This window comes from Dendrobates tinctorius, unplaced genomic scaffold (assembly GCF_039654945.1).
Source record: "Dendrobates tinctorius isolate UK_male_01 unplaced genomic scaffold, ASM3965494v1 ptg000022l, whole genome shotgun sequence".
Taxonomy (NCBI): domain Eukaryota; kingdom Metazoa; phylum Chordata; class Amphibia; order Anura; family Dendrobatidae; genus Dendrobates; species Dendrobates tinctorius.
This window is the reverse complement of record NW_027361690.1, coordinates 40,738,240-40,762,444: the sequence shown is the minus strand read 5'-3', so window position 1 is coordinate 40,762,444 and position 24,205 is coordinate 40,738,240. Positions and strand designations below refer to the sequence as shown.

The 24,205-nt window shown below is 42.3% G+C and overlaps 1 protein-coding gene across 7 annotated transcripts in view; it reads right to left on the bottom strand.

The window, feature by feature from the left end:
• FURIN (furin, paired basic amino acid cleaving enzyme) overlaps window positions 1-24,205 on the bottom strand; it is a 334,609-nt gene that overhangs the window by 60,034 nt on the left and 250,370 nt on the right. For 6 of the 7 annotated variants that reach the window (XR_012230939.1, XM_073568621.1, XM_073568624.1 and 3 more), the window contains 3 exons: window positions 22,202-22,381; window positions 21,597-21,721; window positions 14,256-14,372 (listed from right to left, as the gene is read on the bottom strand). Coding sequence is in view for 6 of the 7 variants with exons in the window: in XM_073568621.1 (XP_073424722.1) it covers window positions 14,256-14,372; window positions 21,597-21,721; window positions 22,202-22,381 (422 nt within the window). In the remaining variant the exon portion in view is untranslated. Of the gene's footprint in view, window positions 1-17; window positions 107-14,255; window positions 14,373-21,596; window positions 21,722-22,201; window positions 22,382-24,205 lie in introns of those variants that run through there. The other variant, XM_073568623.1, reaches the window with a different exon arrangement.

Sequence of the window (24,205 nt, the reverse complement as noted above, 5' to 3'; positions counted from 1 at the left end):
AAATTGCAAACAATCAATGATAGGAAATCATTTCATAGAATAAACACTTTCCACCAACATAGGTATTTAGAGCAAAGATCTGTCCTTGTATAATCAGAAAATTTTGCTGCAAAAATAGAAAAGAAGAGGATTACTGTCTAATATGGGTTTGCATGAAAAGGTGAATTTTAGCACAATTGAGTTGTGAATGAGGAAGCATCTCATAGAAACAACCCCATTCCTTTTGCCTTATTATTGGGTAGAGCAACTCAGGGAAAAAAAAAACAAAAACAAAAAAAACTCAGTCTGGTTTATGTACTACATGGTTGACTATTCTTTTAAAGCCAGCAACATTTTGCCCTAGAATAAGAAATGACCAGCTTCAACTCAAAAAAGAAGTTAATCCGAAATGTTAGTGTGTAGGAGAAAGATGGAGATACTGTTCTGGTAGGAGAGCTAAAGCCTCAACTTGAAAATGACCCACTATCATTCGATTGGTCCTTTTATAATGTGAAATGCCAAATGTATTATGGAATAGTTATAATAATCATAAAAAGACACTGCACCATTTATAAGATCACTGTAGGACAAGCTACGGCTGCTTAGTGTCCTGCATCACATACTAGACTTGGAGTGTAGCTCCCCTAAAAATGTTTTTGAACTCAAGACCACTCCTCATGTAGGAAAGTTCTACACTGCAAAAAAGACAAGAGGAGACTGAAAACACGCAGAGCAGACATGGTTCCTCTACAGTTGGGTTATATACGTCCCTTCAGTTTCTTACATTCTGCTGTCGGTAATGAGATCGAGCAGCTATCATTATGTATGTATGCCAAAAATGTCCAGTCTTTTATGAAGCGCTTAACATAAATTAGACACCGTAGCTACTGGCAGATGAAAACATGATTTTGCCTCAATGCACATCTGTTATATGTGGCTGCTCCGAATGTCATTCCTCCTCCACATGATGCCAGGGATGGCCAAAGCAAAAGAGCAGAGGACCAATAACTGGAAAAAGAGGGTTGGACACAGCATGGTGGCTGGGACATTAAGTCTGTGGAACAGTGTTTTTCTATGAGCCATGTAGGACACAAAACCATAAAAAGATAATATCTCTCCATAATTTGAAATCTGTATTTTACTCTGAGAAAGATGTACAGATGTAAACTATCTGGATGATAACTACTCACAAATGAAGATTATAACACAGAGGACCGTGAAATTACATTGAGAAAAACAAGAAGGAAAGGTCCTCCAATAAAAGTTAAATTTTTTTTTTTATTTTTATTGAGACATATGACAGAGTAAAACAAAGTCGGCAGACCATACGCGAAGATGAAATAGCAGCAAAAACACAACTACTGGGTGAAAAAACAATTATTCATATATGAAGTAATGTATAATTACACATATACATTTACAATCTGGCAAAAAATAATCCCATATATCTCATAAGGCACATGGATGCAATATGTCTGAGATAGTATACAGCTGAAAAAGAAAATATTTCTTTTTAACAAATAAATACTTTACATTAAATAGCATAAATATTGGGCATTGCTGGTTTCTCACAGTTATTCCTTCTCCATGAAGGAAATAACCCACAAAATAAAATTATGAAAAAAATCTATATAGTAAGTTCATGAAAAGGATAAATGTAAAAAATACACCTCATGGCTCCATTAATGATAATGAAAATTTTACCAGAAAAATACACCTCATGGCTCCATTAATAATAAGTATTGAAAGTTTTACCAAAAAGGATCACCCAGAGTCCCCCTGATGCGCGTTTCGATATAGATATCTTCCTCAGAAGGGGTGCACCATGAGGTGTATTTTTTACATTTATCCTCCTTTTCATGAATACACCTCATGGTGCACTCCTTCTGAGGAAGATATCTATATCGAAACGCGCATCAGGGGGACTCTGGGTGATCCTTTTTGGTAAAACTTTCAATACTTATTATTAATGGAGCCATGAGGTGTATTTTTCTGGTAAAATTTTCATTATCATTAATGGAGCCATGAGGTGTATTTCTTACATTTATCCTTTTCATGAACTTACTATATAGATTTTTTCATAATTTTATTTTGTGGGTTATTTCCCTCATGGAGAAGGAATAACTGAGAAACCAGCAATGCCCAATATTTATGCTATTTAATGTAAAGTATTTATTTGTTAAAAAGAAATATTTTCTTTTTCAGCTGTATACTATCTCAGACATATATTGCATCCATGTGCCCTATGAGATATATGGGATTATTTTTTGCCAGATTGTAAATGTATACCTTACTTCATATATGAATAATTGTTTTTTCACCCAGTAGTTGTGTGTTTTTGCTGCCATTTCATCTTCGAGTATGGTCTGCCGACTTTGTTTTACTCTTGTCATAAGTCTCAAAAAAAAAAAAAAAAAAAAAAAAAAAAAAAAAAATTTATTAACTTTTATTGGAGGACCTTTCCTTCTTGTTTTTCCTCAATATATCTGGATGATACAGGAGTAGACAGGAGCCAATTAAGCAAAAACAAACGTAAAGCTTTCATCACCATCATTAAGGATAACAGGAGGGTAAATTAATCAAGACAAGACAAAAGTAGTTTGTAAGGAGAAACCAACAAATAAGCTAGAAAGTTCTCATTTTTACCAAATAGAACAGTTTCTGGTAATGGACCCTAGAAGACTGCTTTACAGCAGCTCCATGGGCCTCACAAGAGAATAGACAGAAAATGTTTATACAGGCAAGTTTTCTGGGCATGCTCTGTGACCTGTACAGTGGTCATTGTGCAGGGAGGGAAGGAGATGAGCTGAGTCAATCACCTACTGGCAGAGTGAAAACCAAACAAATTCTTATGAAATAAGTTTAAATAATGCAATCAGGACAGTATCTCGTATCCTATGGATAAGGAATAACTTTCATCTGAGAAAACCCATTTAATGGGTTTATCTAAGACTTTTAATATTGGTGAGTCATCCTATTACAGGTCAACAATATATACACTAAGTATTAGGCTATCCTTAAGTTCTGCAGCTTAGCTCAATAACTTCAGCAGGACCTCAGATGTAGTACCTGAGATCAGCCACTACATGGTGTATGGAGTCATGGTGTTCAAGCTCTTTACAAAAAATATATCCAGCATTAAGGGGAGTTGCAAAGAGCTGGTCATGTGGGTGCTGGGTGTTTACCTCCCACTGATCTGATACCCTTTTAAGTCCTTGGGGAAACACACAGTAAAAATTGTTGATACCCCTTGTTTAATGACAGAAAAACCCACAATGGTCACAGAAAAAATAAATAAAAAATCTATGAAAATGAACAAATGAAAGTCACACATTGCTCTTCAACCATGCTTCCACAGAATAAAAAAATATAAAATAAAACTCATGAAATAGGCCTGGACAGAAATGACGGTACCCTTAACTTAATTATTTGTTACACAACCTTTTGAGGCAATCACTGCAATCAAACAATTCCTGTTACTGTCAATGAGACTTCTGCACCCCTCCACAGGTATTTTGGCCCACTCCTCAAGAGCAAACTGCTCCAGTTGTCTCGTGTTTGAAGGTTGCCTTTTCCAGATGGCATGTTTCAGCTCTTTCCAAGGATGCTCAATAAGATTTAGGTCAGGGCTCATAGAAGGCCACGTCAGAATAGACCAATGTTTTCCTCTTCGCCATTCTTGGGTGTTTTTAGCTGTGTGCTTTGGGTCATTATCCTGTTGCAAGTCCCATGACCGGCGACCACGAACAAGCTTTCTGACACTGGGCAGCACATTTCTCTCTAGAATCCCTTGATAGTCTTGAGATTTCATTGTACCCTGCACAGATTCTAGGCTCCCTGTGCCAGGTGCAGCAAAGCAGCCCTAGAACATAACAGAGCCTCCTCCATGTTTCACAGTAGGGACACTGTTCTTGATATGATTAATTTTTCCATCTGTGAACATAGAGTTGATATGCCTTGCCAAAAAGTTCTGTTTTTGTCTCATCTGTCCATAGGACTTTCTCCAAGAAGCTTTGTGGCTTGTCAACATGTAGTTTGGCAAATTCCATTCTGGCCTTTTTATGATTTTTCTTCAACTATGGTGTCCTCCTTGGTCGTCTCCCATGAAGTCCACTTTGGCTCATACAACGACGGATGGTGCGATCTGACACGGATATTCCTTGAACTTGAAGTTCACCTTTAGGCTAAGTGCACACGTACCGGAACTCTCGCGGAAATTACCGCGAGAATTCCGGAATTCCAGTCCGCGGGAAAATCGCATTTTAAATTCCCGCGATTTTCCCGCGGAAAAACTAGCATTTTGCAAGCGTATTTAGCTTGCAAAATGCTAGCGTTTTCCAAGCGATCTGTAGCATCGCTTGGAGAACTGATAGACAGGTTGGTCACACTCGTCAAACATAGTGTTTGACGAGTGTGACCAACTTTTTACTACTGATGCCGCCTATGCAGCATCAGTAGTAAAAGATAGAATGTAAAAAAAAATAAAAAATGGTGTTATTCTTACCTTCCGACGTCCCGCGCATCGGTTCCCAGTAATCCTTTGCGAAAATGCCCGCGATGACGTCCGTTCTCGCGGGATCGCGATGTCTCGCGGTAATTCGCGATGACGTCGCGCGAATGACCGCGAGACTTCGCGATCCCGCGAGAACGGACGCCATCGCGGGCATTTTCGCAAAGGATTACTGGGAACGAGAGCGTGGAGAGAAGCGGGAAGACTGCGCGGGACGTCGGAGGGTGAGAATAACAATATTTTTTATTTTTAAATTCTATTTTTTACAGGGATATGGTACCCAGAGCCCGGAGGACAGTCTCCTCTCCTCCGGACCGTGGGTACCATCCGCTAATGTTCTGCTTACTTTCCGCATGGTGTGCACAGCCACATGCGGGAAGTAAGCGGAACAATGCATTCCTATGGGTGCGGGATCGCCGCGATTCCGCAAATTAATGAGCATGCTGCGGTTTTTACCGCAAAGCGATTCCGCCGCGGTAAAAACTGCAGCATTAGCACAGCATTGCGGAATCCCATAGGAATGCATGGGATGCTTATTTTTCCCGTTTTCGCGGCAAAATCGCGCGGTTGGAAACGCGAAAAAAACACCACGTGGGAACTCAGCCTTAGGCTGTGTGCACACGCTGCGGATTTTGCTGCGGTTCCGCAGCGGTTTTGGCCGCTGCGGACCCGCAGCAGTTTTTGCTGCGGTGTACAGTACCATGATTCCCTATGGGAATCAAAAACCGCAGTGCAGACGGTGCGGAATTTTCCGCGCGGATTATCTGCGGTTTTCAATCCGCAGAAAGAATTGACATGTCAATTCTTTCTGCGGATTCTCCTGCGGTTTGCCATCTCCTCCATTGAGGAGATGAAAAACCGCAGGGCAAAACCGCAGAGCAATCCGCAGGTCTTTTGACCTGCGGTTTCACCTGCGGATTTTACAAAATCCGCGCGGATGAATCCGCACATAATCCGCAGCGTGTGCACACAGCCTTAATCTATTTAGAAGTTTTTCTGGGCTCTTTTGTTACCATTCGTATTATCCGTCTGATTGATTTGTCATCAATTTTCCTCCTGTGGCCACATCCAGGGAGGTTGGCTACAGTCCCCATGGAGCTTACATTTCTGAATGAGTGTGTTCTTTTCGTGATATGCTTCATTGTTCTGTCTGTGAACATAGAGCTTTCATTTTCATAGATTTTTGATTTATTATTACTTTTGTCAGATTCAAGTTATTTCTGTCACCATTATGGGTTTTTCTGTCATTAAACGAGGGGTGCCAACAATTTTGACCACGTGTGTAGCTACACTGTGAAGTGCAAAAAATTGTAATGGCTACACTTACATGACTAGCAGAAAAGGACAAGGAACTATGACTCAAAAATAGCGCCTTGCAGCTGTCAGAAGTGAGCCATATTTCCCAAGCGTGCATAAGTAAAATCTATAAATCAAGGAGGCAGGCAAAGCAATAAAGAAGGCCGTCAACAACATGCTTTATGTGAACTTAAAGAAGTTAGGCTGAATTATATAAAGTTAACGGGACTCAAGTATTTGATATGCAGGCCATCTGCTATCAAAGCTTAAAAGCATTCTGGATATTTCCACAGCGGCACTTAGCGAAGGATTTAGTACAGTCCACTCGAGAGTGCAAGGCTGATTCTTACCAGCAAACATTGGGCAGAATGCAATGAGGAAAGATACAGGGGTTCTTAGGAGGCAATAAGTGGAATCAGGGCTTATGGAGACTTACATGCATACCCACAAACAAGGAAATCCTTGCCAAACACAACATTAATCTGTATACCAACATGTGGTGAATAGTCACTTTACCAGACCCATTCTACAGAAAACTGTTTAATTAGTGAAAATAGAGCCCTCATTTACACCTTAATTAGCCTGATGCATCTCATTAGCACAGAGAGGACAGGTCCTCAACGGTGATGTGAAAGCCCTTCAGTTGGAAATAATCTATTACACATTTTCTCTTGAGAAATGGCTGTAATATGCTTTCATGCAGATGTGTAATACACTTTGAAAGAGGATACATAGGTTAGAGGAATAATTTCTATGAAACGTTCTAGAACACACAAGAGGTTTGATTTCATACAACCTGGTGACATTTGCTGCAAATTACATACTCCTGGTTAAGTATACACAGACCTGCTAGAAGCCTTAATCACCAAGTGTCAGAGCAGCAGAGTCCCTCCAACATCATTGTTAACCCTTTGCTCATGAAGGACTCTACATTACATGTCAGCAGACTGTATCTAATGATCTTAACCCTTTAGAGTCCATTTTGCCATTAATGACAGATCCCCATTTTTCAAACGCAACGTGTCATTTTATGTGGCAATAAGTCAGGAACGCTTCCACATATCCCATTGATTTTGAGAGTTTTTTTTGTGACAAATTGTACTTTATATTAGAGGTAAATTTAGCTTGATATGTTTTGTGTTTTATGATATCTGAAATTTTATGAAAATCTGAAGTTATTACTTATTGGTAACGTGTTTTTTTCAGAACCCAAGACAGCACCACAAAAAAGATGATCCGCCCGTCAAGGACAAGAAACCTTAAAGATAAAAAGGGGCAGCAACTCTCCCTGCATCAGTTGGATTACAGTGCATGAGAGGCCCTTCAATAGTTAATTTACACATTATAGATAAAATCTCTGTACCATCACCCATCAAGTGAGATCCACCAACCAGAGAAGCGAAAATAGCTTAGTAAGGGAAGGGACTATAAGGGTGTTGTCATGGATTCTGAAAAAACACATGTTACTTCGCATTTTTCTGTCACCCATGACAGCACAACGAGAGAATTACAGAGATTATTTTAGGGAAGAACCACCGCCTGTAGAACCCTTCTCCCAAATGTGAGTTCAGAAGGGGAAGACAGATCCAGTCTATAGCGCTTATAAAAGGTAGACATTGTCGTCTTACAGATCTGTTCGATGGAGACCTCCAACCTCTCTGCCCAGGATGCTGCCATCACTCTTGTGGAGTGGGCCTTCAGACCTTCCGGAACAGCCCTACCTCCTTCTACATAGTCTACCTCAGTGATGACGAACCTTTTAGAGACCGAGTATCCAAACTAATTCAAAACCCACTTATTTTTCGCAAAGTACCCTGAATACTGAGGTTTTAGATTAGAAAGACCATTCATACATTAGCACACTATAGAGTCAATATCAAAGAGCTTGTAAGCGCTGCACTCCAAGCCTAACATACTAGCCACCAATTGTAGTGAAGGTCTGTTCTTGAGAATGGTGAGGATCTTTAATCAAAAGTAAAATTGCAAAGTTGTTTGTTTTTACAGCCTCTTTGCAATTGTAACCCTTTAAGGCAGGGATATCAAACAAATACACAGAGGGTCAACGTTAAAAGCTTGCAGAAGGTTGCAGGCCAACCTTGATATTTGTTAAAAAAAAAAGTCTACAATTGAGGAAGTTTTTTCTTATCAAATAAAAAAAATTAACTTTTGGAATTATAGTGGAATAATATATTTTGTAACAGCAGTAAAAAGCATATGGCACAATGGCCTAAATTAAATATGTAATAGCAAAGGATAAAAAAAAAAAAACCTTGAATAAAACAGATAAAGTATGATGCAAAAAAAAATGCTCCCAAACACAGTATTATACCCCCACAGTTAATTCCTGCACACGCAGAGAATGATGACCCTACTGTACCCCCCTTCCTCAGTTCCCCCAACAAAGAATGGTATGATTCTCCAACTGTAATCCCCACACAGCCCTCCATACAGTGTAATGGCTCCACTTAGATCTCTATAAAGTATAATGGCTCCACATAGTCCTCCATACAGTGTAATTGCCCCCACATAGTCCTGAATAAAAGTGTAATGGGCCCCACAGTGCTCCATGCAGTATAATGGCCCTACACGATACTCCATACTATAAAATGGCCCCACATAGTGTTCCATACTGTACAATGGACCCACACGATGCTCCATACTGTACAATGGCCCCACACGATGCTCCATACTGTACAATGGCCCCACACGATGCTCCATACTGTACAATGGCCCCACACGATGCTCCATACTGTACAATGGCCCCACACAGTGCTCCATACTGTACAATGGCCCCACACGATGCTCCATACTGTATAATGGCCCCACAATGTTTCATACTGTGTAATGTGCTCACATAGTGCTCCATACAGTATAATGGCCTCACATAAAAAAATACTGTATATACTTGTTTATAAGCCAACCCAAGTATAAACTGAGACACCTAATTTTTACACGAAAAACTGGGCAAACTTATTGACTCAAGTATAAGCCGGGTATATCCCCATCCTTGTCTGCATGGCTCCTCACCCCCATCCTTGTCTGCATGGCTCCTCACCCCCATCCTTGTCTGCATGGCTCCTCACCCCCATCCTTGTCTGCATGGCTCCTCACCCCCATCCTTGTCTGCATGGCTCCTCACCCCCATCCTTGTCTGCATGGCTCCTCACCCCCATCCTTGTCTGCATGGCTCCTCACCCCCATCCTTGTCTGCATGGCTCCTCACCCCCATCCTTGTCTGCATGGCTCCTCACCCCCATCCTTGTCTGCATGGCTCCTCACCCCCATCCTTGTCTGCATGGCTCCTCACCCCCATCCTTGTCTGCATGGCTCCTCACCCCCATCCTTGTCTGCATGGCTCCTCACCCCCATCCTTGTCTGCATGGCTCCTCACCCCCATCCTTGTCTGCATGGCTCCTCACCCCCATCCTTGTCTGCATGGCTCCTCACCCCCATCCTTGTCTGCATGGCTCCTCACCCCCATCCTTGTCTGCATGGCTCCCCATCCCTGTCCTGGTATGCATGGCTCCTTATCCCCATGCTTGTATGCATAGCTCCTCATTCCTTGCATGTATGGCCCCCATAAGAAAAGCATTAAAAAAAATAAAAAACTTCCTATGTACCTTCCCTGCGTGCCCTCGCAGTATCCTGTTCTGATGCCAGCAGCTGCCGGGCGATCACGTGTCCCCGCTCATTAAGGGAATGAATACTCATCTTTCTCCAGCCTATGGGAGTGGAGTGGTGAATATTCATTATCTTAATGATCGGGCACCCTTGCTACTAGCCCAGAAGCTGCTGGATGCCGGTGGCTGTGGCTGAAACTGTGTGCGCTATGAGGGTATGTGCACACAGTTTTTTGTCTCTGCAGATTTTGTAGAGAAAACCGCAGGAAATCCGCAGGACAAAGTGCTGTGGTTTTTCTGCGGTTTTGCACCTCAATGGATGAGGTGTAAAACTGCAGCGTTTCTGCACCAAACAATTGACATGCTGCGTTTTGAAAACCGCAGCAAAACCGCGCGGAAAAAAACGCAGCATGTGCACAGCTTTTTTTTATTTCCATAGGAAATAAAGGTACTGTACAACGCAGCAGAATCTGCTGCGTTTCTGCAGAGCCAAAAACGCTGCGGAAACGCAGCAGAAACCGCAAAGTGTGCACATACCCTAAAAGAAATTAATATTCACTGCCAGTGCAGTGAATATTCATTTCTCTTTAGCAGCGGGCACAGTTACAGCTGCAGACTCCTGCCTCCTGTGACCCGCTGCTTCCCGCTCCCCCTTCTAGTCCTGAGGAGATGGCGCGGGTGCCCCTGGGAGGGCTCTGTGTACCCCCTCCGGCACGCGTGCAATAGGTTACCGCCACTGGTATATCTAAATGGCTTCTATGAGCCACATTGCTAAAAGTATCTTTTCATACTTTTCATCCCTTTCTAGGTCCCTGAAAGGAGACAAAAGAGCCCTAGGTTTTATTCAAGGCTCTCTGACTGTCAAATATTTAAATATACACCTTCTGACATCTAAAAAGTATGTAACCTTTCCCCCTTATGATTTTTAGTATCAGAACCAAAGGATGGTAAAACCATCTCTTGTGACCTATGGGATTTAGAAACTATCTTGGGGAGATAAGCAGAGTCTGGTTTCAAAATTACCTTATCTTCCAGAACCTGGGTAAAGGAAGGATCTGTCGATAAGGACTGGATGTAAACTCACCTTACCAGCCGACGTCAAGGCTCCCAACAGGATTATTTTCAGATAGATTATTTTTGCTGAAACGGAATTTGAAGGTTCGAAGGGTGATTCTGTTAATGATGTCAGAACCAAATTTAAATCCCAAGGAGTTACTCTTGATGTAGAGACAGGTCTGGACCTAGTACATGCTTTTATGAATCTAGAGACCCACTTGTTACCTGCTAGGTCATAACTATGCTGCGGCCCTAGGGATGAAATTTGAACTTTAAAGGGGTTGTCCGGGCTTTTCACATAATCTCAGTACATATCTGGGCTGCAGAATTATGACAATAAGTAATTTACTTTCTTTCACTAGTTTGCACGGATTTCTAGATATTCTGAACAGAACGTCCAAGGGTGGGTGTGTTATGGCATTGAAATGAGAACTAGTCGTAACCTCCTACTCTACTCCAAACATGCCCTCTATAGCAACAACCCCACCCTCCATAGCTACAGGCCCTCCCCGACCACATGAAGAAGCCCTCATCACAGAGTATCAAATACTCCCCCTCTAGCAGCCTCAGTGAAGAGAGCAGCTGCTCCTCCCCCAGACACACGCTGAACAGTGATCTATGGAAAGTGAAACTAGTGAGGAGGGAAAATCATCCTGTATTCTGGGACAGGCTGCTCCCATCAGTATTTGTGTCATTAGAGACACAGTGCTCACACATACACAGACATGTACTGAGATTATGTGAAAAGCCCAGACAACCCCTTTAAGGGTGCTGATGGAAAGGCTTTGTTCTAGTCCCTTCTGAAGGCACTCTAACACAGTATTAATTGGTACCTTCCTGCCAAGGTAGCCCCTGTAGAGGACAGGATTTTTTTCTCCAGGTCCTACCATATAATCTAGTTGTAACTTTTTCTACTACTGAGTAATGTAGAAACTAAACCGGATCTTCTGAAAGCACCACATGGGTCTGTGATGGACAAGGTCTCTTTTGCCAGAAGGAGGCTAGAAGAATAATCCTCACCCAGTCCTTCCCGATCATCTTTAGAATTAATAGAATCAGACATACTGGAGGAAAATGCATACGCTAGACGGAAGTTCCAATTTATCAGGACGGCATCTACCACCTGAGGGCTCTCCTTTGGATTCAGGGAACAGAATTTCTTTACTTTCCTGTTTTAATTGGTTGCAAAAAGATCTGTTTCTGGAAGACCCCACATGCCTACAGTCTAGTTGAACACCAATCTCTTTAGTGATCACTCTCTTTGTCGCATCTGTTTGCAGCTCAAGAAATCTGCCTTGTAATTCTCTTTCTCTCTGATATGCAGGTTTGACAATGAAAGGAACTGTTCTTTTACCAGTATAAATATTTGCCTCGCTATTGACATCAGGGACCTGGAGCGAGTGCCTCCCTGGTGATTTATGTAAGCTATTGTGACCTGGTTGTCCGAGAGCACCCTCACGTGACCCTGTAGGAGAAGCAGTAGCCTGTTTAGTGCAAACTCTACTGCTAAAAGTTCTGACATTTGAGGAGGCTATTTTGTCTTCCTCTGACCATGTCCCCTGGATTAGATGGTAGTCCAGATGAGCCCCCACAACTTCTGGGGCTGGCATCTGTGGTAAACACTCTAGAAATGTTGCATACTCAGAGTACCCCCTTGGAAATGACCCTATCCTTAACTGTCAAGGGAGAGTGGATAACCACTTGGGAAAGTATTAATTTGCCTCCTAGCTGCCCTTGTAAACCTACTTCATTTTCTAGAACGGTCCACTGCAACTCTCTTGTGTGGAATTGAGCCCATCTGACCACCAGAATACAGAAGGTAAGGGAACCTAGCAGGGACATCGCTCTCCTGAGGGACATGATGGGATTTTCTATCACTATCGAGACTAGGTTAACCATCTTCTCCATTTTTTCCCTTGGGAGACGGCACTCTTGAAGATCGGAGTCTATTACGAGACCTAGGAAAATCTGTGCTTTCAATGGCTCTATTTTTGATTTTTCCAGATTTAAAAACACCATCCAAAGCGTATTAGGGTGTTGCACACTTCCTTTGCCTGTCTCTGAGAGTGACGAATCGAGCTGTATACTATCAGAAAGTCGTCCAAATCTGATATCAAATTGGTCTCTCTCACAAAGGTGAGTTGAGACTTTGGGGGGCTACTGGTAGTCCAAAGGGTAGTGCTCTGTATTGAAAATGCCTGACCATCACTTTTACTGTTAAAGGCCACCCTGAGGAACCTGGAATATTTTACTTGTATTTGTAAATGGTAGTAGGTGTCCTTTAGATCCAGGATTGCCATATAGCATCGGCTGATTTTATGGATTCCACTTTGAATATAGGAATGTTCAGGTATATGTTTAATGTCCTTAAATTGATCATCCTGTCCTATTTCTTTGTCAGAAATAAAGGGGAGTAAAACCCATTCTTCCTTTCATCTGGTGGGACTTCTAATAAGTGTTTTTCTGCCTCTAGTGCTAGTTGTTATCTATGGAAATGCACCATTTGAAGGCATGTGTAAGAAAGTAATGAACTTCGGTGATAGAAATTTTAGAGTAAATAGTTAGCAACACATACACAGCTCAACATTTCTGCTGGATTATGCCAAAAAAATTGGCTATGTAGAAGGCACATAGCGATGAAGAAACGATCGGAAGTGCTCATCACGTTAAGGGGAATCCTTACAATATAGTGTTGATTATCAGTAAAGTAAAGGACACTCCCTGGTGTAGTCCTGTAGAAATTAGTACTCTGCCTTACTTAGCTTAGATTCAACTACAGGACCGAGATATACACCTCTACAGGCATAAACATGGATGTCCTCCAACTATTTAAATCAGTTCACCTAAAGGCTGAACATGGTGTGACCTTAATCAAAATGTCAAGACAGCAGAAAAATATCAAAGGGTTTTGCTAATAAATAATATAAACATCTTATTCAAGGAAGAACCTGCTCAAATCTTATACTCAATTTTGATCTCTATCTGAATATGCACTATTACTGATGAGCGAACGTGCTTGGATATCGTGTTATCTGAGCATGCTCGAATGTTATCCGAGTATCTTGGTCATGCTCAAGAAATCAGGTCTGTGGAGTTTGTAAGCCAAGCCACTTACTCAGACTGTGGCTACTCAATTTCCCTGACTTCTGACTCACACTCCACAGCACTGCCTCACTATGGAGCATGTAGATAAAGTGCAGCACAGATTCATCTCAACTAAAAGCAGAGATCCTTAGATCAGGAACAGAACAGACATTTATAGGACATGTCATAACTTTCCAAAATTATTATGAAACAATTTATATCACATCCTACACTGAACCCAATATTATAAATTTTAGGAGTCGGAGTCTGTCCATATTATACCGACTCCACCAAAATGGACACAGACTCCAACTCCACAGCCCTGTGAGTAATATGTTTAATTCCACACGGCTACATGTTTCTCAGCTGTTTGGCAATTCCCGCATGTTTTGTGGCTGTCTAAGGCTTTGCGCACACTGTGCGGATTCTGCAGCGGATCTGCAGCGTTTCAAGCTCTGCGGGTCCGCAGCAGATTTAGGTGCGTTGTACAGTACCATTGTTTTTAATGGTAAACTGAAAAACGCTGTGAAACTACTTGTGCACATGGCCTAACAAACTTGAACATATTACTCGAGCACACCCGATTTACTCTGATAACGAGATACACCAGAGCATGATCAGATAACACGATATCTAAGCACGTTTGCTCATCACTATACACCATGTGTATATCTATATAGCAATCTCATAAAAGTCATTGGAATACCTACCAACACAGGACTGGCCTGAAGCAACAGTTCTACACCCACCACCATCCAATTGGTTGGAAATGCTTGGCAGATCAGAGGCTGTACCATACAATACCAGGATAAACTGTGTCAATGTTCCTATAAAAAAGTGATATTGTTACAATAATTATTTTGTAATCAGAGACATGACAAAAAGTTCATCTCATAATATGAAACAAAAGCCGCTTATTCGAGCATTACAGAACATGCTCTTGTTTTTTGTGACGTTATAGCGATATTGCTAGCGACATCGCTGTGTCTGATACTTACCTACGACCCGCTCCCCCGCTGGTTATCGCTGATCGCGCGAGAACGTTCAGAACTGTTTCTCGTCGTCAGCTTCCTGCAGCGCTTCCTGTGGAGCGACGAGTGTGGAGCCGGGCGGGAGGACGTCAGGATCGCCTCGTCTGACAGGTAAGTAGCGACCCCCGTCCCCAGCGATGTCGCTGGTGAGATCTGCCTGTGTGGCAGCTCACTAGCGACCACTTAGCGATGTACCAGCGATCCTGACCGCGTCATATCGCTGGTACATCGCCAAGTGTGACCGTACCTTAAATTAGGACTAAATTCATAGGAAACAAACAAATACCATTTACTGGCTGCGTAGGAAACCAGATTTTGTAGCTTCCGGTAATTTTGACAGCAAGCATAGCTACATACATGTCCACACATTGATTTTGATGCAGAAGCTAAAAAATGTGGCTTGTGGATACACCCTCCTGCTTGTACAGAGGAAGCAATTGTCTCCCGACTTCCGAGCAGTTAGGTTAGTTTCACAAAAGCATCTCTTTGGGTTATTAGACCCACTCTCTGCTGGGACTTACAGGTGTGATATAGCTGCAAGAAACGTGCTTTTATTACGCTCATGTGAAACTGTCCATCATCGGCCTAATTCTGCAGCAACATATCACGGTTTAGTTAAAGAAGATCTTTCACCTAGACTGGCAACATCATGGAATAGAGGCTGCAAAGCCGAGTAAGACAGTTTTTATTTATTTTTTTAATCTCTCCTCTCCGTTGAGGAGAATTTATGTTAAGTCCAAGGGGAATGTTAGCAGAGATTTTTTCACTGGGAGGTGTACTTATTCCCTTGTATTACATTGACCAATCATAAGCAAGCAGCAACAAACAGGGCAAAAAAAAACAAAAAAAAAAAAACAACAAACACTTGCCCTTGCATTAGTTTAGAACAGCCTTTCTCCTGTGCGACAGTCAGCTCCCCTCACTGGTCTCACTGCTGAACTGTGTAATTACAAGTGGGGCTTTCATTTTATGGCAGTTCATGGTGTTGGGAGAGGCAGTACAGAAGAGCTTTGTCTCATTAGAAACACATCTGCAGCACTCCTCTCAAAGTGCTGTCAGCTTTGCTGCACTCAGTTATCTCCACGCTGACTGCGTTTAGGTGAAAGCAAAGATTACTATAAGACTTTTCAGCTCATGACAGTGTGAGAGGAGTATAGCAGAGCTGAGTGCACAGAGAAGAGAGCTGAACACCTGTTTGAAATGAGACATAGATCTGCTGTACTGCCCCTCCCCCCACACTGACTGCCATGGGATAAAAGGTGTATGCAATCTCTGCTCTACTTCCACCCTTGCTGACCAATCATAAGCAGGCAGTAAGGGTACCGTTACACTTAGCGATGCATCAGCGATCCCAACAACGATATGGATCGCTGGTGCATCGCTAAGTGGTCGCTAATGAGCTGCCACACAGGCAGATCTCACCAGCTACATCGCTGGGGTCGGGGGTTGCTACTTACCTGTCAGACGCGGCGATCCTGACGTCCTCCCGCCGCGTCGCTAGGCGGCGCTACAGGAAGCGCCGGACGAGAAATGGTCCAGGACCTTCTCGCGCGACCAGCGATAATCAGCGGGGGAGCCGGTCGGAGGCAAGTATCACATGTAGCGATATCGCTAGCAATATCGCTGCTACGTCACAAAAACGGTGACTTTACAGCGATATTGCTAGCGATATCGCAGTGTGTAACGGGGGCTTAACAATACATACAGGGAAGAGGAGTAGTACACTACCCCGGGGAAAAATCTCTGGTAACACCCCTATGGGCTTAAATTATAAATGAAACTTCACGAGCTATGTTAATATCTCCATAATCGAAAAGAGAAACTGAAAAATAAAAACTACTTTTCACTCCACTCTGCAGCCACTATTAAATGATGTGGCCACCTTAGCATGATCAAACTGGTGAAAGGTCTTCTTTTAGTCCTAAAATTTCAGAAGGTAAAATAACTATGGTTCAAAGTTACATTTTATACCAAAATAACACCAATGACAGGATCCATAAAGCAGGAGGAAAGCTAGTAAATGACAACTGGCAGAAATACTATTTTCTAGACAAGAAAGCAAGCGACCGCTGATATTTATTGCGGGCAGCCGATTGGCAGTTCCAGTCTCTAGCAGGGCAGTGATGAGACAGAGTAAGCAGTAAACGAGACTATATTTTATGAAGAGTCAGGATGACAGCTCGCAGCACACTGGCGGGTCTGTGTTCTGCTGGGTATAGCGGCAGAACCACAGCTCCTGTCACTAACAATCCTCTTATTCAGGTGTAAGGAAGAGTCTGGTGAGCAGACAGGACTCTGCATGTGAATATTAAGCAGCTATCTGGAGCTATGTACTGGGTGACCCATCTGTGTCTCTGCGATAACAACTTGCCAATCCCTTTCCTCACGTTTTTCCTCTCCCCACTTGGTTCCACGTGCTGCGTTGCCTAATGTAACAAGTCAAATCGAGTGGGTTCAATCCATCACACGGTTGACAAAATGTAGTAAATAAATAACCTATTTTTCTTATCTTGCCCACACACCATGAATACACAATCAGTGCACACAGGAGGAGACAGACAGGCCCATGTCACCAAAATGCAGCACTGAGAGCTGATAAAGTAAATTAACTGCCTTGCCAAATGCCAAGATCAATTATTTTGAAGATATTAAAACTGTGCATATAAAATTCACTATACAGAGAGGTAAGATCAACATCTTCACAGAAGCACAGAAGACAGACAGTTCAAATGAACCGAGAACAGATGCAGAATGAAAATCATCTTCCCCTCTATGGAGAACCCAGCGATCAACTGATAGACGTGTATTTATACACAGCTGCCAATCAGAGGAAGCAGAGCTGCAGCATGACCAGAGCTTCAGCAGCCTCATCCAATGATGCGGCAGGGGGTGTGTCTCAGACTCCCTGTACAGAGGCTAGCTATACTGTAGTCACAGATCACAGCTATTCCTTAAAGCAATGTTCCCCAACTCCAGTCCTCAAGAGCCACCAACAGGTCGTGTTTTCAGGATTTCATTGGTATGGCCCAGGTGATGGAATTATTGCCTGTGCAGGTACTGCAATTATCACCTGGTCCATACTAAGGAAATCCTGAAAACATGAACCGTTGGTGGCTCTTGAGGACTGGAGTTGGGGAACACTGCCTTAAAGGGAACCTGTCATCTGTTTTGGCCACTATAAGATGCGGCCACTGCATTTCGGGGCTTATCTACAGAATTCTATAATGCTGTATATCTGCCCCCGGTCCGACCTGAAAGATGAGAAAAATAAGTTTTATTATACTCACCTGGGGAATGGTCCAATGCGGTCTGGTCTGATGGGTGTCGCAGGTCCGGGTGCGGCGCCTCCCATGTTCTTGCGACGCCACCCTCCTGCTTGCTTCCTCGCTCCCGGCATCGCGCTCCTGCGCAGGTGTACTTCTCTACCCTGTTGAGGGCAGAGCAAAGTACTGTAGTGCACAGGTGCCGGGAAAGGTCAAAGAGGTCCAGCGCCTGCGCATGGCAGTACTTTGCTCTGCCCTCAACAGGGCAGAGAAGTACGCCTGCACATGAGCGTGATGCCGGGAGCAAGGAAGCAAGCAGGAGGACGGCGTCACAAGAAGATGGGAGGCGCCGGACTCGGATCTGCAATATCCATCGGACCGTACCTGGGTGAGTATACTACACATCTTTTATAGGTGCTGACATAACTAATATTAATAAACTGCCATGTACTTTAATAATACTTCATATAGCATACTTTTGGGGTAACAGTTATTAACATAAGAAAAAAAAAAAAAAAAAAGAGACAGTGGTCTGTGGTTCAGACAAGTGAAACGGTTTGTGAGATATATTAGGTAGGAACCTTCAGACGGAACCTGAAAACCCACCTCTTCAAGAAAGCCTACAGCCTGCAATGATCCCCGCTGCCTCCTCACCACTACTGGAGCTACCGCCTTAACCAACACCGGAACTGCTGCAACCCATCAACCTACTGTCTCCTTCCCCACCATCCTGTAGCATGTAAGCCCGAAAGGACAGGGTCCTCTCTCCTCTGTATCAGTCTGTCATTCTTAGTATTTTTAATGTAAGTGATATCTGTAATTTGTATGTTACCCCTTCTCATATACAGCACCATGGCATCAATGGTGCTATATAAATAAATAATAATAACCCTGCCCATACAAGTTTACAAATGGTGGAAAAATCAGGGAAAGAAAGATCCCATTTAATGCAACCCTGGAATACAATCCTATTACTCCTTTGCCCTTGTGATCTGACATTTCTAGCATTCACCATTAATGCTGCATTTACATATAGGAATGCAGAATGAACCTGTCCTGGATGAACATATTTTAGGTGGAGATCCTCTTTCAATAAATGTGAATGTGCTAGTGACATCTGGAAAGCATCAGGTTTGAACCCTCAGCCTCAATTTTTAAATATTTCTTGAGAATTGATAAGCTGTGCATCAATAGCGAAGATCTGCAGCCTGTACAACTCCACTCTATGCAAATGGCTAAAGCTGACAGTATCGCTGCTGCGTGCATGTAATCACCACTGGAAAGCGCTGACAACCTGCCATGTACTTACCAAAGGGATGTCATTGGTTTGGAAACATTTGCTTTATGTTTTTAGGCAGGAGGCACTGCCCTAGAATCTAGAACTGAAACACTAATATTAGGGATTTTTCAAGTTCAGAAAAAACATTCAAGGAAATTTGTTCCATGTGTGCTGGAAAGATTTCATCGTTCTCTGATAAAACAAAGGAGTTGAAATGCATTAACCTTCCATTTCAGAGTACAAGTTCAAAGGGCTGTTATTTAAGCCTAAAATGACTTGGGATTTGGGGAATGAACAAGTCTCCTAATTTTATCTTGCATCTCTACTTTTAGGCACGTGTTGAAAGTTTGTGAAGTAAAGTAACCAGTAAACCTGTTCTACTGGGCTTATACAAGAATTTAAAAAACAGCACCGTAAACTGGGGATCATAGTGGCAGCTTTATTCCTTTCTTCTGTAGTCGGGTAAGCTGCAGCAAGTGGAATTATTATTCACCTTGACCAGTCAGCAATATAAATTGTTTCTTTCTGGGGACTAAAACAAGACCATTCAACTATGTGAAGGTGACGATAACCAATCAGTGGGGCTTATAGTCACTGAAGCCTATCAAATCTATACAGAACACAGAATTATACCGGGCACAGAATTTTTTTTGGCTTACTTGCCTATAAAATGCAAAGCTAACTACTTTTCTAAATGGTCTTCATTTAAAAAGTGTTCAACCATTATTACTGCTACGGATCTGCAAAAATGTTACAACTCCATCAGAACTTCTGCTTGGCTCTGAAGGCTCTCTGTTCAGTGTTCACGATGGCAGTAGGGAGGAGGGTTGTGCCCAGATTTTCATAGAATAGACAGGGGAGAAAAGAATCTCAGATTAAAGAGAAAACACTATAAAAATTACAGATAAGGAGGGAAGCATATGAAAGAAAATAAGCATCGTGCTGATATTTGAGCTAATGATGACAGCAGCACCCTTGATAGAAAAAGACCTGACATCCAACCAATATTAATAGAAGACTCCCTCCCAAAGAGAAAAATCTGAAACTTGAATCAAAATGTGTATCATTGGGTCTGAAAATGAATGAAATAAGGGATACTACACACAAACTTAAAAAAGGGTTATCCGGGACTTTGGATATTTTTTCTTTTGGGACTAAAAATGTACATTCATGTAGGTGCTAACTACCTGCATGTTCTATTTGGCGACCATGTCTGCCAAATCAGCGTGGTCACGGACTGCTCCTAACAGTGATTCTCATGCTTTCAAAGACGTCAGGTTAACAGAGCAATATCTTCTCTTCCACTCTGCTCTGTTGATGGGGAGTCTCTGCAGATGTAAGGCTGATTGACTGCCAGCTCACCACTGCCTCACCGCGGGGAGAAGGTGCTGGACTGTTGACACGAGGTGAAATGAAGCAGGAGAGTCACTGCCTGTGCTGGCAGATCTCATAGGTAAGCACAACAGGCAGATATCAACTACCTGCAAATTCTTAGCCCCATAAGAAAAACTAACCATAGGCCCGAATAATCCCTTTAATGCAATTTAATTAACTAAAAGTAACCACTAACAAATATCAAAAACTATCTCCATGTCAAAGCTATTTATAAGCCCTCAACGGGAACTTAGCAGGATTGTGCACAGTGACCTACAGACAGTGTCAGGTCGGCGCCGTTATACTGATTAAAATGATATCTTTGTTGATTAAATCTGTCTTGTGGTTTCAACTTTATTTTCAGTTTTGAGTTAATGATCTGCTCGTGGCCTGGGGCGGCCTGTGGGGGCTTTATGTGGTGCTCTGATTAGGTATTTAAAATGCAGACCACTAACAGGTCACTGATCCCTCACTGACCTGCCTTCTAGTTTACATAATGAATATTTGCACATACTTTAAAAAGAAGAAAAAAAAAAAAAAACCTGCAGGCAGGTGCCGGCTGTGGCGCCTGCTCTGCAGCATAATCTTAAGTTTAGTGTGCCAATAACACATTCTCTTCATGTTATTCAGCTAGGAATAAAAAAAAAAAAATAAAATTGAAAGTGGCGCTGGCGGCACATGCGCAGTAGCAGCTATCAGATCACAGCTATAGATACAGACAGCTGCTACTGTGCAGGCTTGATGGGCACCATTTTCAACAGTCTGCATTATGAATACCTAATCAGAGCACCATATGAAGACCCCCCACAGGCCGCCCCGGAGTACGAGCATATCATTAACTGAAAATAAAGATTAAACAACAACCACAAGACAGATTTTATCAACCAAGGTATATTTTTAATCAGTATAACGGCGCCGACCTGACACTCTGTAGGTTACTATGCACAATCCTGCTGACAGGTTCCCTTTAACAAAACAAAAGAGTACTACAGGAGTTTGGGTAGAATGGCACTATAAAATCTGAAATTCCTCCATATTTTACTGAAAGAGAGAATTATTAAATGTTCAATAAAAACTTTGAATTAATCCATCTTAATAATTTACCATAGTTATTGTTGCCACTTGAGTTTTCAATCTCCAGTACCCATTCTCCTGCGGGGTCTTCATCCCAGGAATGTGTGCTCATAAACGCCCAGTCATTAAAACCATCAGCAGAGTAATCATGAGGCCTGAAGAAATATTGGGAAAGATCAAGAAATCACTGTTTTTAGCACATAAACGGATTATATAATCATTCTCATAGAACAACCATGATGTTACTGAAAGTCTCTAGTACGATTCAACCTGAAAACCATTGGCCAGCACTTCTACGAAGGCTCAGTGAGTGATTCGTAAAGCAGAATCCATATTACCACATAGGGAATCTTTGCAATAAAAGTCTTGAACACTTAGAACATGGAGTATTCTGCTTGGTAACACTGGGCATTCTGAGCTATTATCCAATATTACCAACACTGCAGGAACTGACAGAGCGAAGCTGACAACCTAAGAGTGAGAATTGTAAACTGATCATTTAGGGAGAATCACGTTCTGACAGTTCAGTGTAAGAGAGAAATTCAGTTTTTCAATAGGTGAAAAAAAAAAAAAAAGAAAGAAAAAAATGCCAGACAATAGCTGACTGAAACATCTCGCATTGGCAATGTGGTTACCTAGGTGCTAGAAGACAAGAGCGGGTGCCCATAGGACTAGTCAGATAAATGGCGAGGTCTCCTCTGCGATTGTAGGACAACGTTAGGTGGGCTTGAACATGCTCCAAAGTGCTGATGTAATTGGACATCCCGTTGCAGGGCTCCACTTTTCGCCTGACTTCCAATCGCTTCCCTATGTCCCTAGGAATCAGAACAGCATTTGTTTATTCCAATTAGTGATCTGGTTTGCAAAATGAAAAAGAACGTGAGTTATTTAGGTCACTTGCCATCACACAGTCGCTCATTAACAATGGATAATGAAAGCAGTCCAATATTGCTTTAGAAAACAATAGGAAAAAATGTTCGGCTGAATGAAGAGCAAACAATTATATTGGGTGTAGATACAATTACATGTCAGAGGGTCATCCTTCCTTCTGGATCCCAATCCATCTCTAAACAAAGGGACAAATCAAGACGCAGCATATACAATAGAGCATAGAGAGACACTGTGCCTTGTCGATTTGCCAATGTAGGTGCTGCAAGTGCCAATACTGGGCATACTGTGCCAGAATGCTGTTGGGGCAGAGACCGCAGAAGAGAATACATGCCAAAGAACCTAACACATCTCTCTGTTCATTGTTTTATATAAACAGCACAACATGCACCCTTTACTCTTCTGGAAAAATACAGGAACTATACACAAATCTAAAAAGTAATATTCTTAGGTATTATTCAAAAATAAATGTGCAAAGATACCAGCGATCAGGAAACAATGGTAACGTTTGTGGCCCTAGAGGGCACATCTCTGTTGCGGCTATCTCCAAGAACAGATGGGTGAAATTAAACTCTGAAAGGTTTTTGGAATCCGTCAGCTTAACCCCAACCAGACGTAGAGCAGGAGATGGAGCGGCAGCTGTTTTCCCCTGCAGGGCTTCATTCGAGCTCCGTTGCACAGAAGTCTCATTGAGCCCCTGGCTTTGACCCAGTCAGGTGTGAATAGTTTGTGTGTCTAAATCCTCCAAAGAGCCAAATCCAGGTAATACATCGTCTGTTCCCAGTACTGACTGAGCATTTATATCTTAGTGAGGAGCAACGTTACCCATAACAGAAGGCGCTGTATCCATTTACATGTGTTCTTCACAGAAATTACAAAATGATATATATTCTGCTTTCTGGGAAATGTCAGAGAATGAAAAGTCTTGTTCACTTGTTGAACTCATTGCAGCTCAGAATAGGTACATCTGAACTTCATTTTTTAAAAAGGTCAGATCTTCCCAGTATAGCCATCTAAGCCATGATTGTACTAGACAGTAGCAGAAAGTTTTATTTTATTCAATGCTTTTGAAATCTAAAGGAAGAAAAAAAAAAAAATAAATTCCAGGACAAGACTTCTATCATGTAACCACAGGATACAGGTTTCTAATCTCGTCGTAAGCTAGCAGAAAATGTCATTCCGATCAGTCCAACGGTTTTCCATCTAGAGTATGATTTAGTAGTAGTACTGGCAATAGCCTGCCTTTAATTCCAAGCTACGTTCCAGCCAAGTACTTGGGAGCAATGGCACAACTTGCAGGCCATTTATTTTAATTGATGTCTTGCCGTTTACTCCTAATTGCTGAGACAATCAGAGAGCAGAGCTGAATACAATCAGACAGCGGTGACACCTCCACCCTGCCCCCATACATTGCTCTATCAGTGGCTGCAGTAATTAAGGTATAGTCTGCAGCGCAGCATGCGGAAAATGACTCAGACACCATTAAAAGGAAATTGTGCCGACCCCATAAAACGGGCCAGTGTACATGAACAAGACTACAGTGCAATCTGGATCACGGTTGTACAGGCCCACACCAAATGTGCTGGGACTCCGTGGGACAGAAGACAACAAATGCAGCTCATAAATGCTAGCGCATGCAATCCATGGCTCAAAACTACATCTAGTTTCACACATTGGACAATTTATCTTTTGACACACATCATAAATTAACACAGCTATATTTAAAAGCAGACTATTGTGCAGAAGCCTGA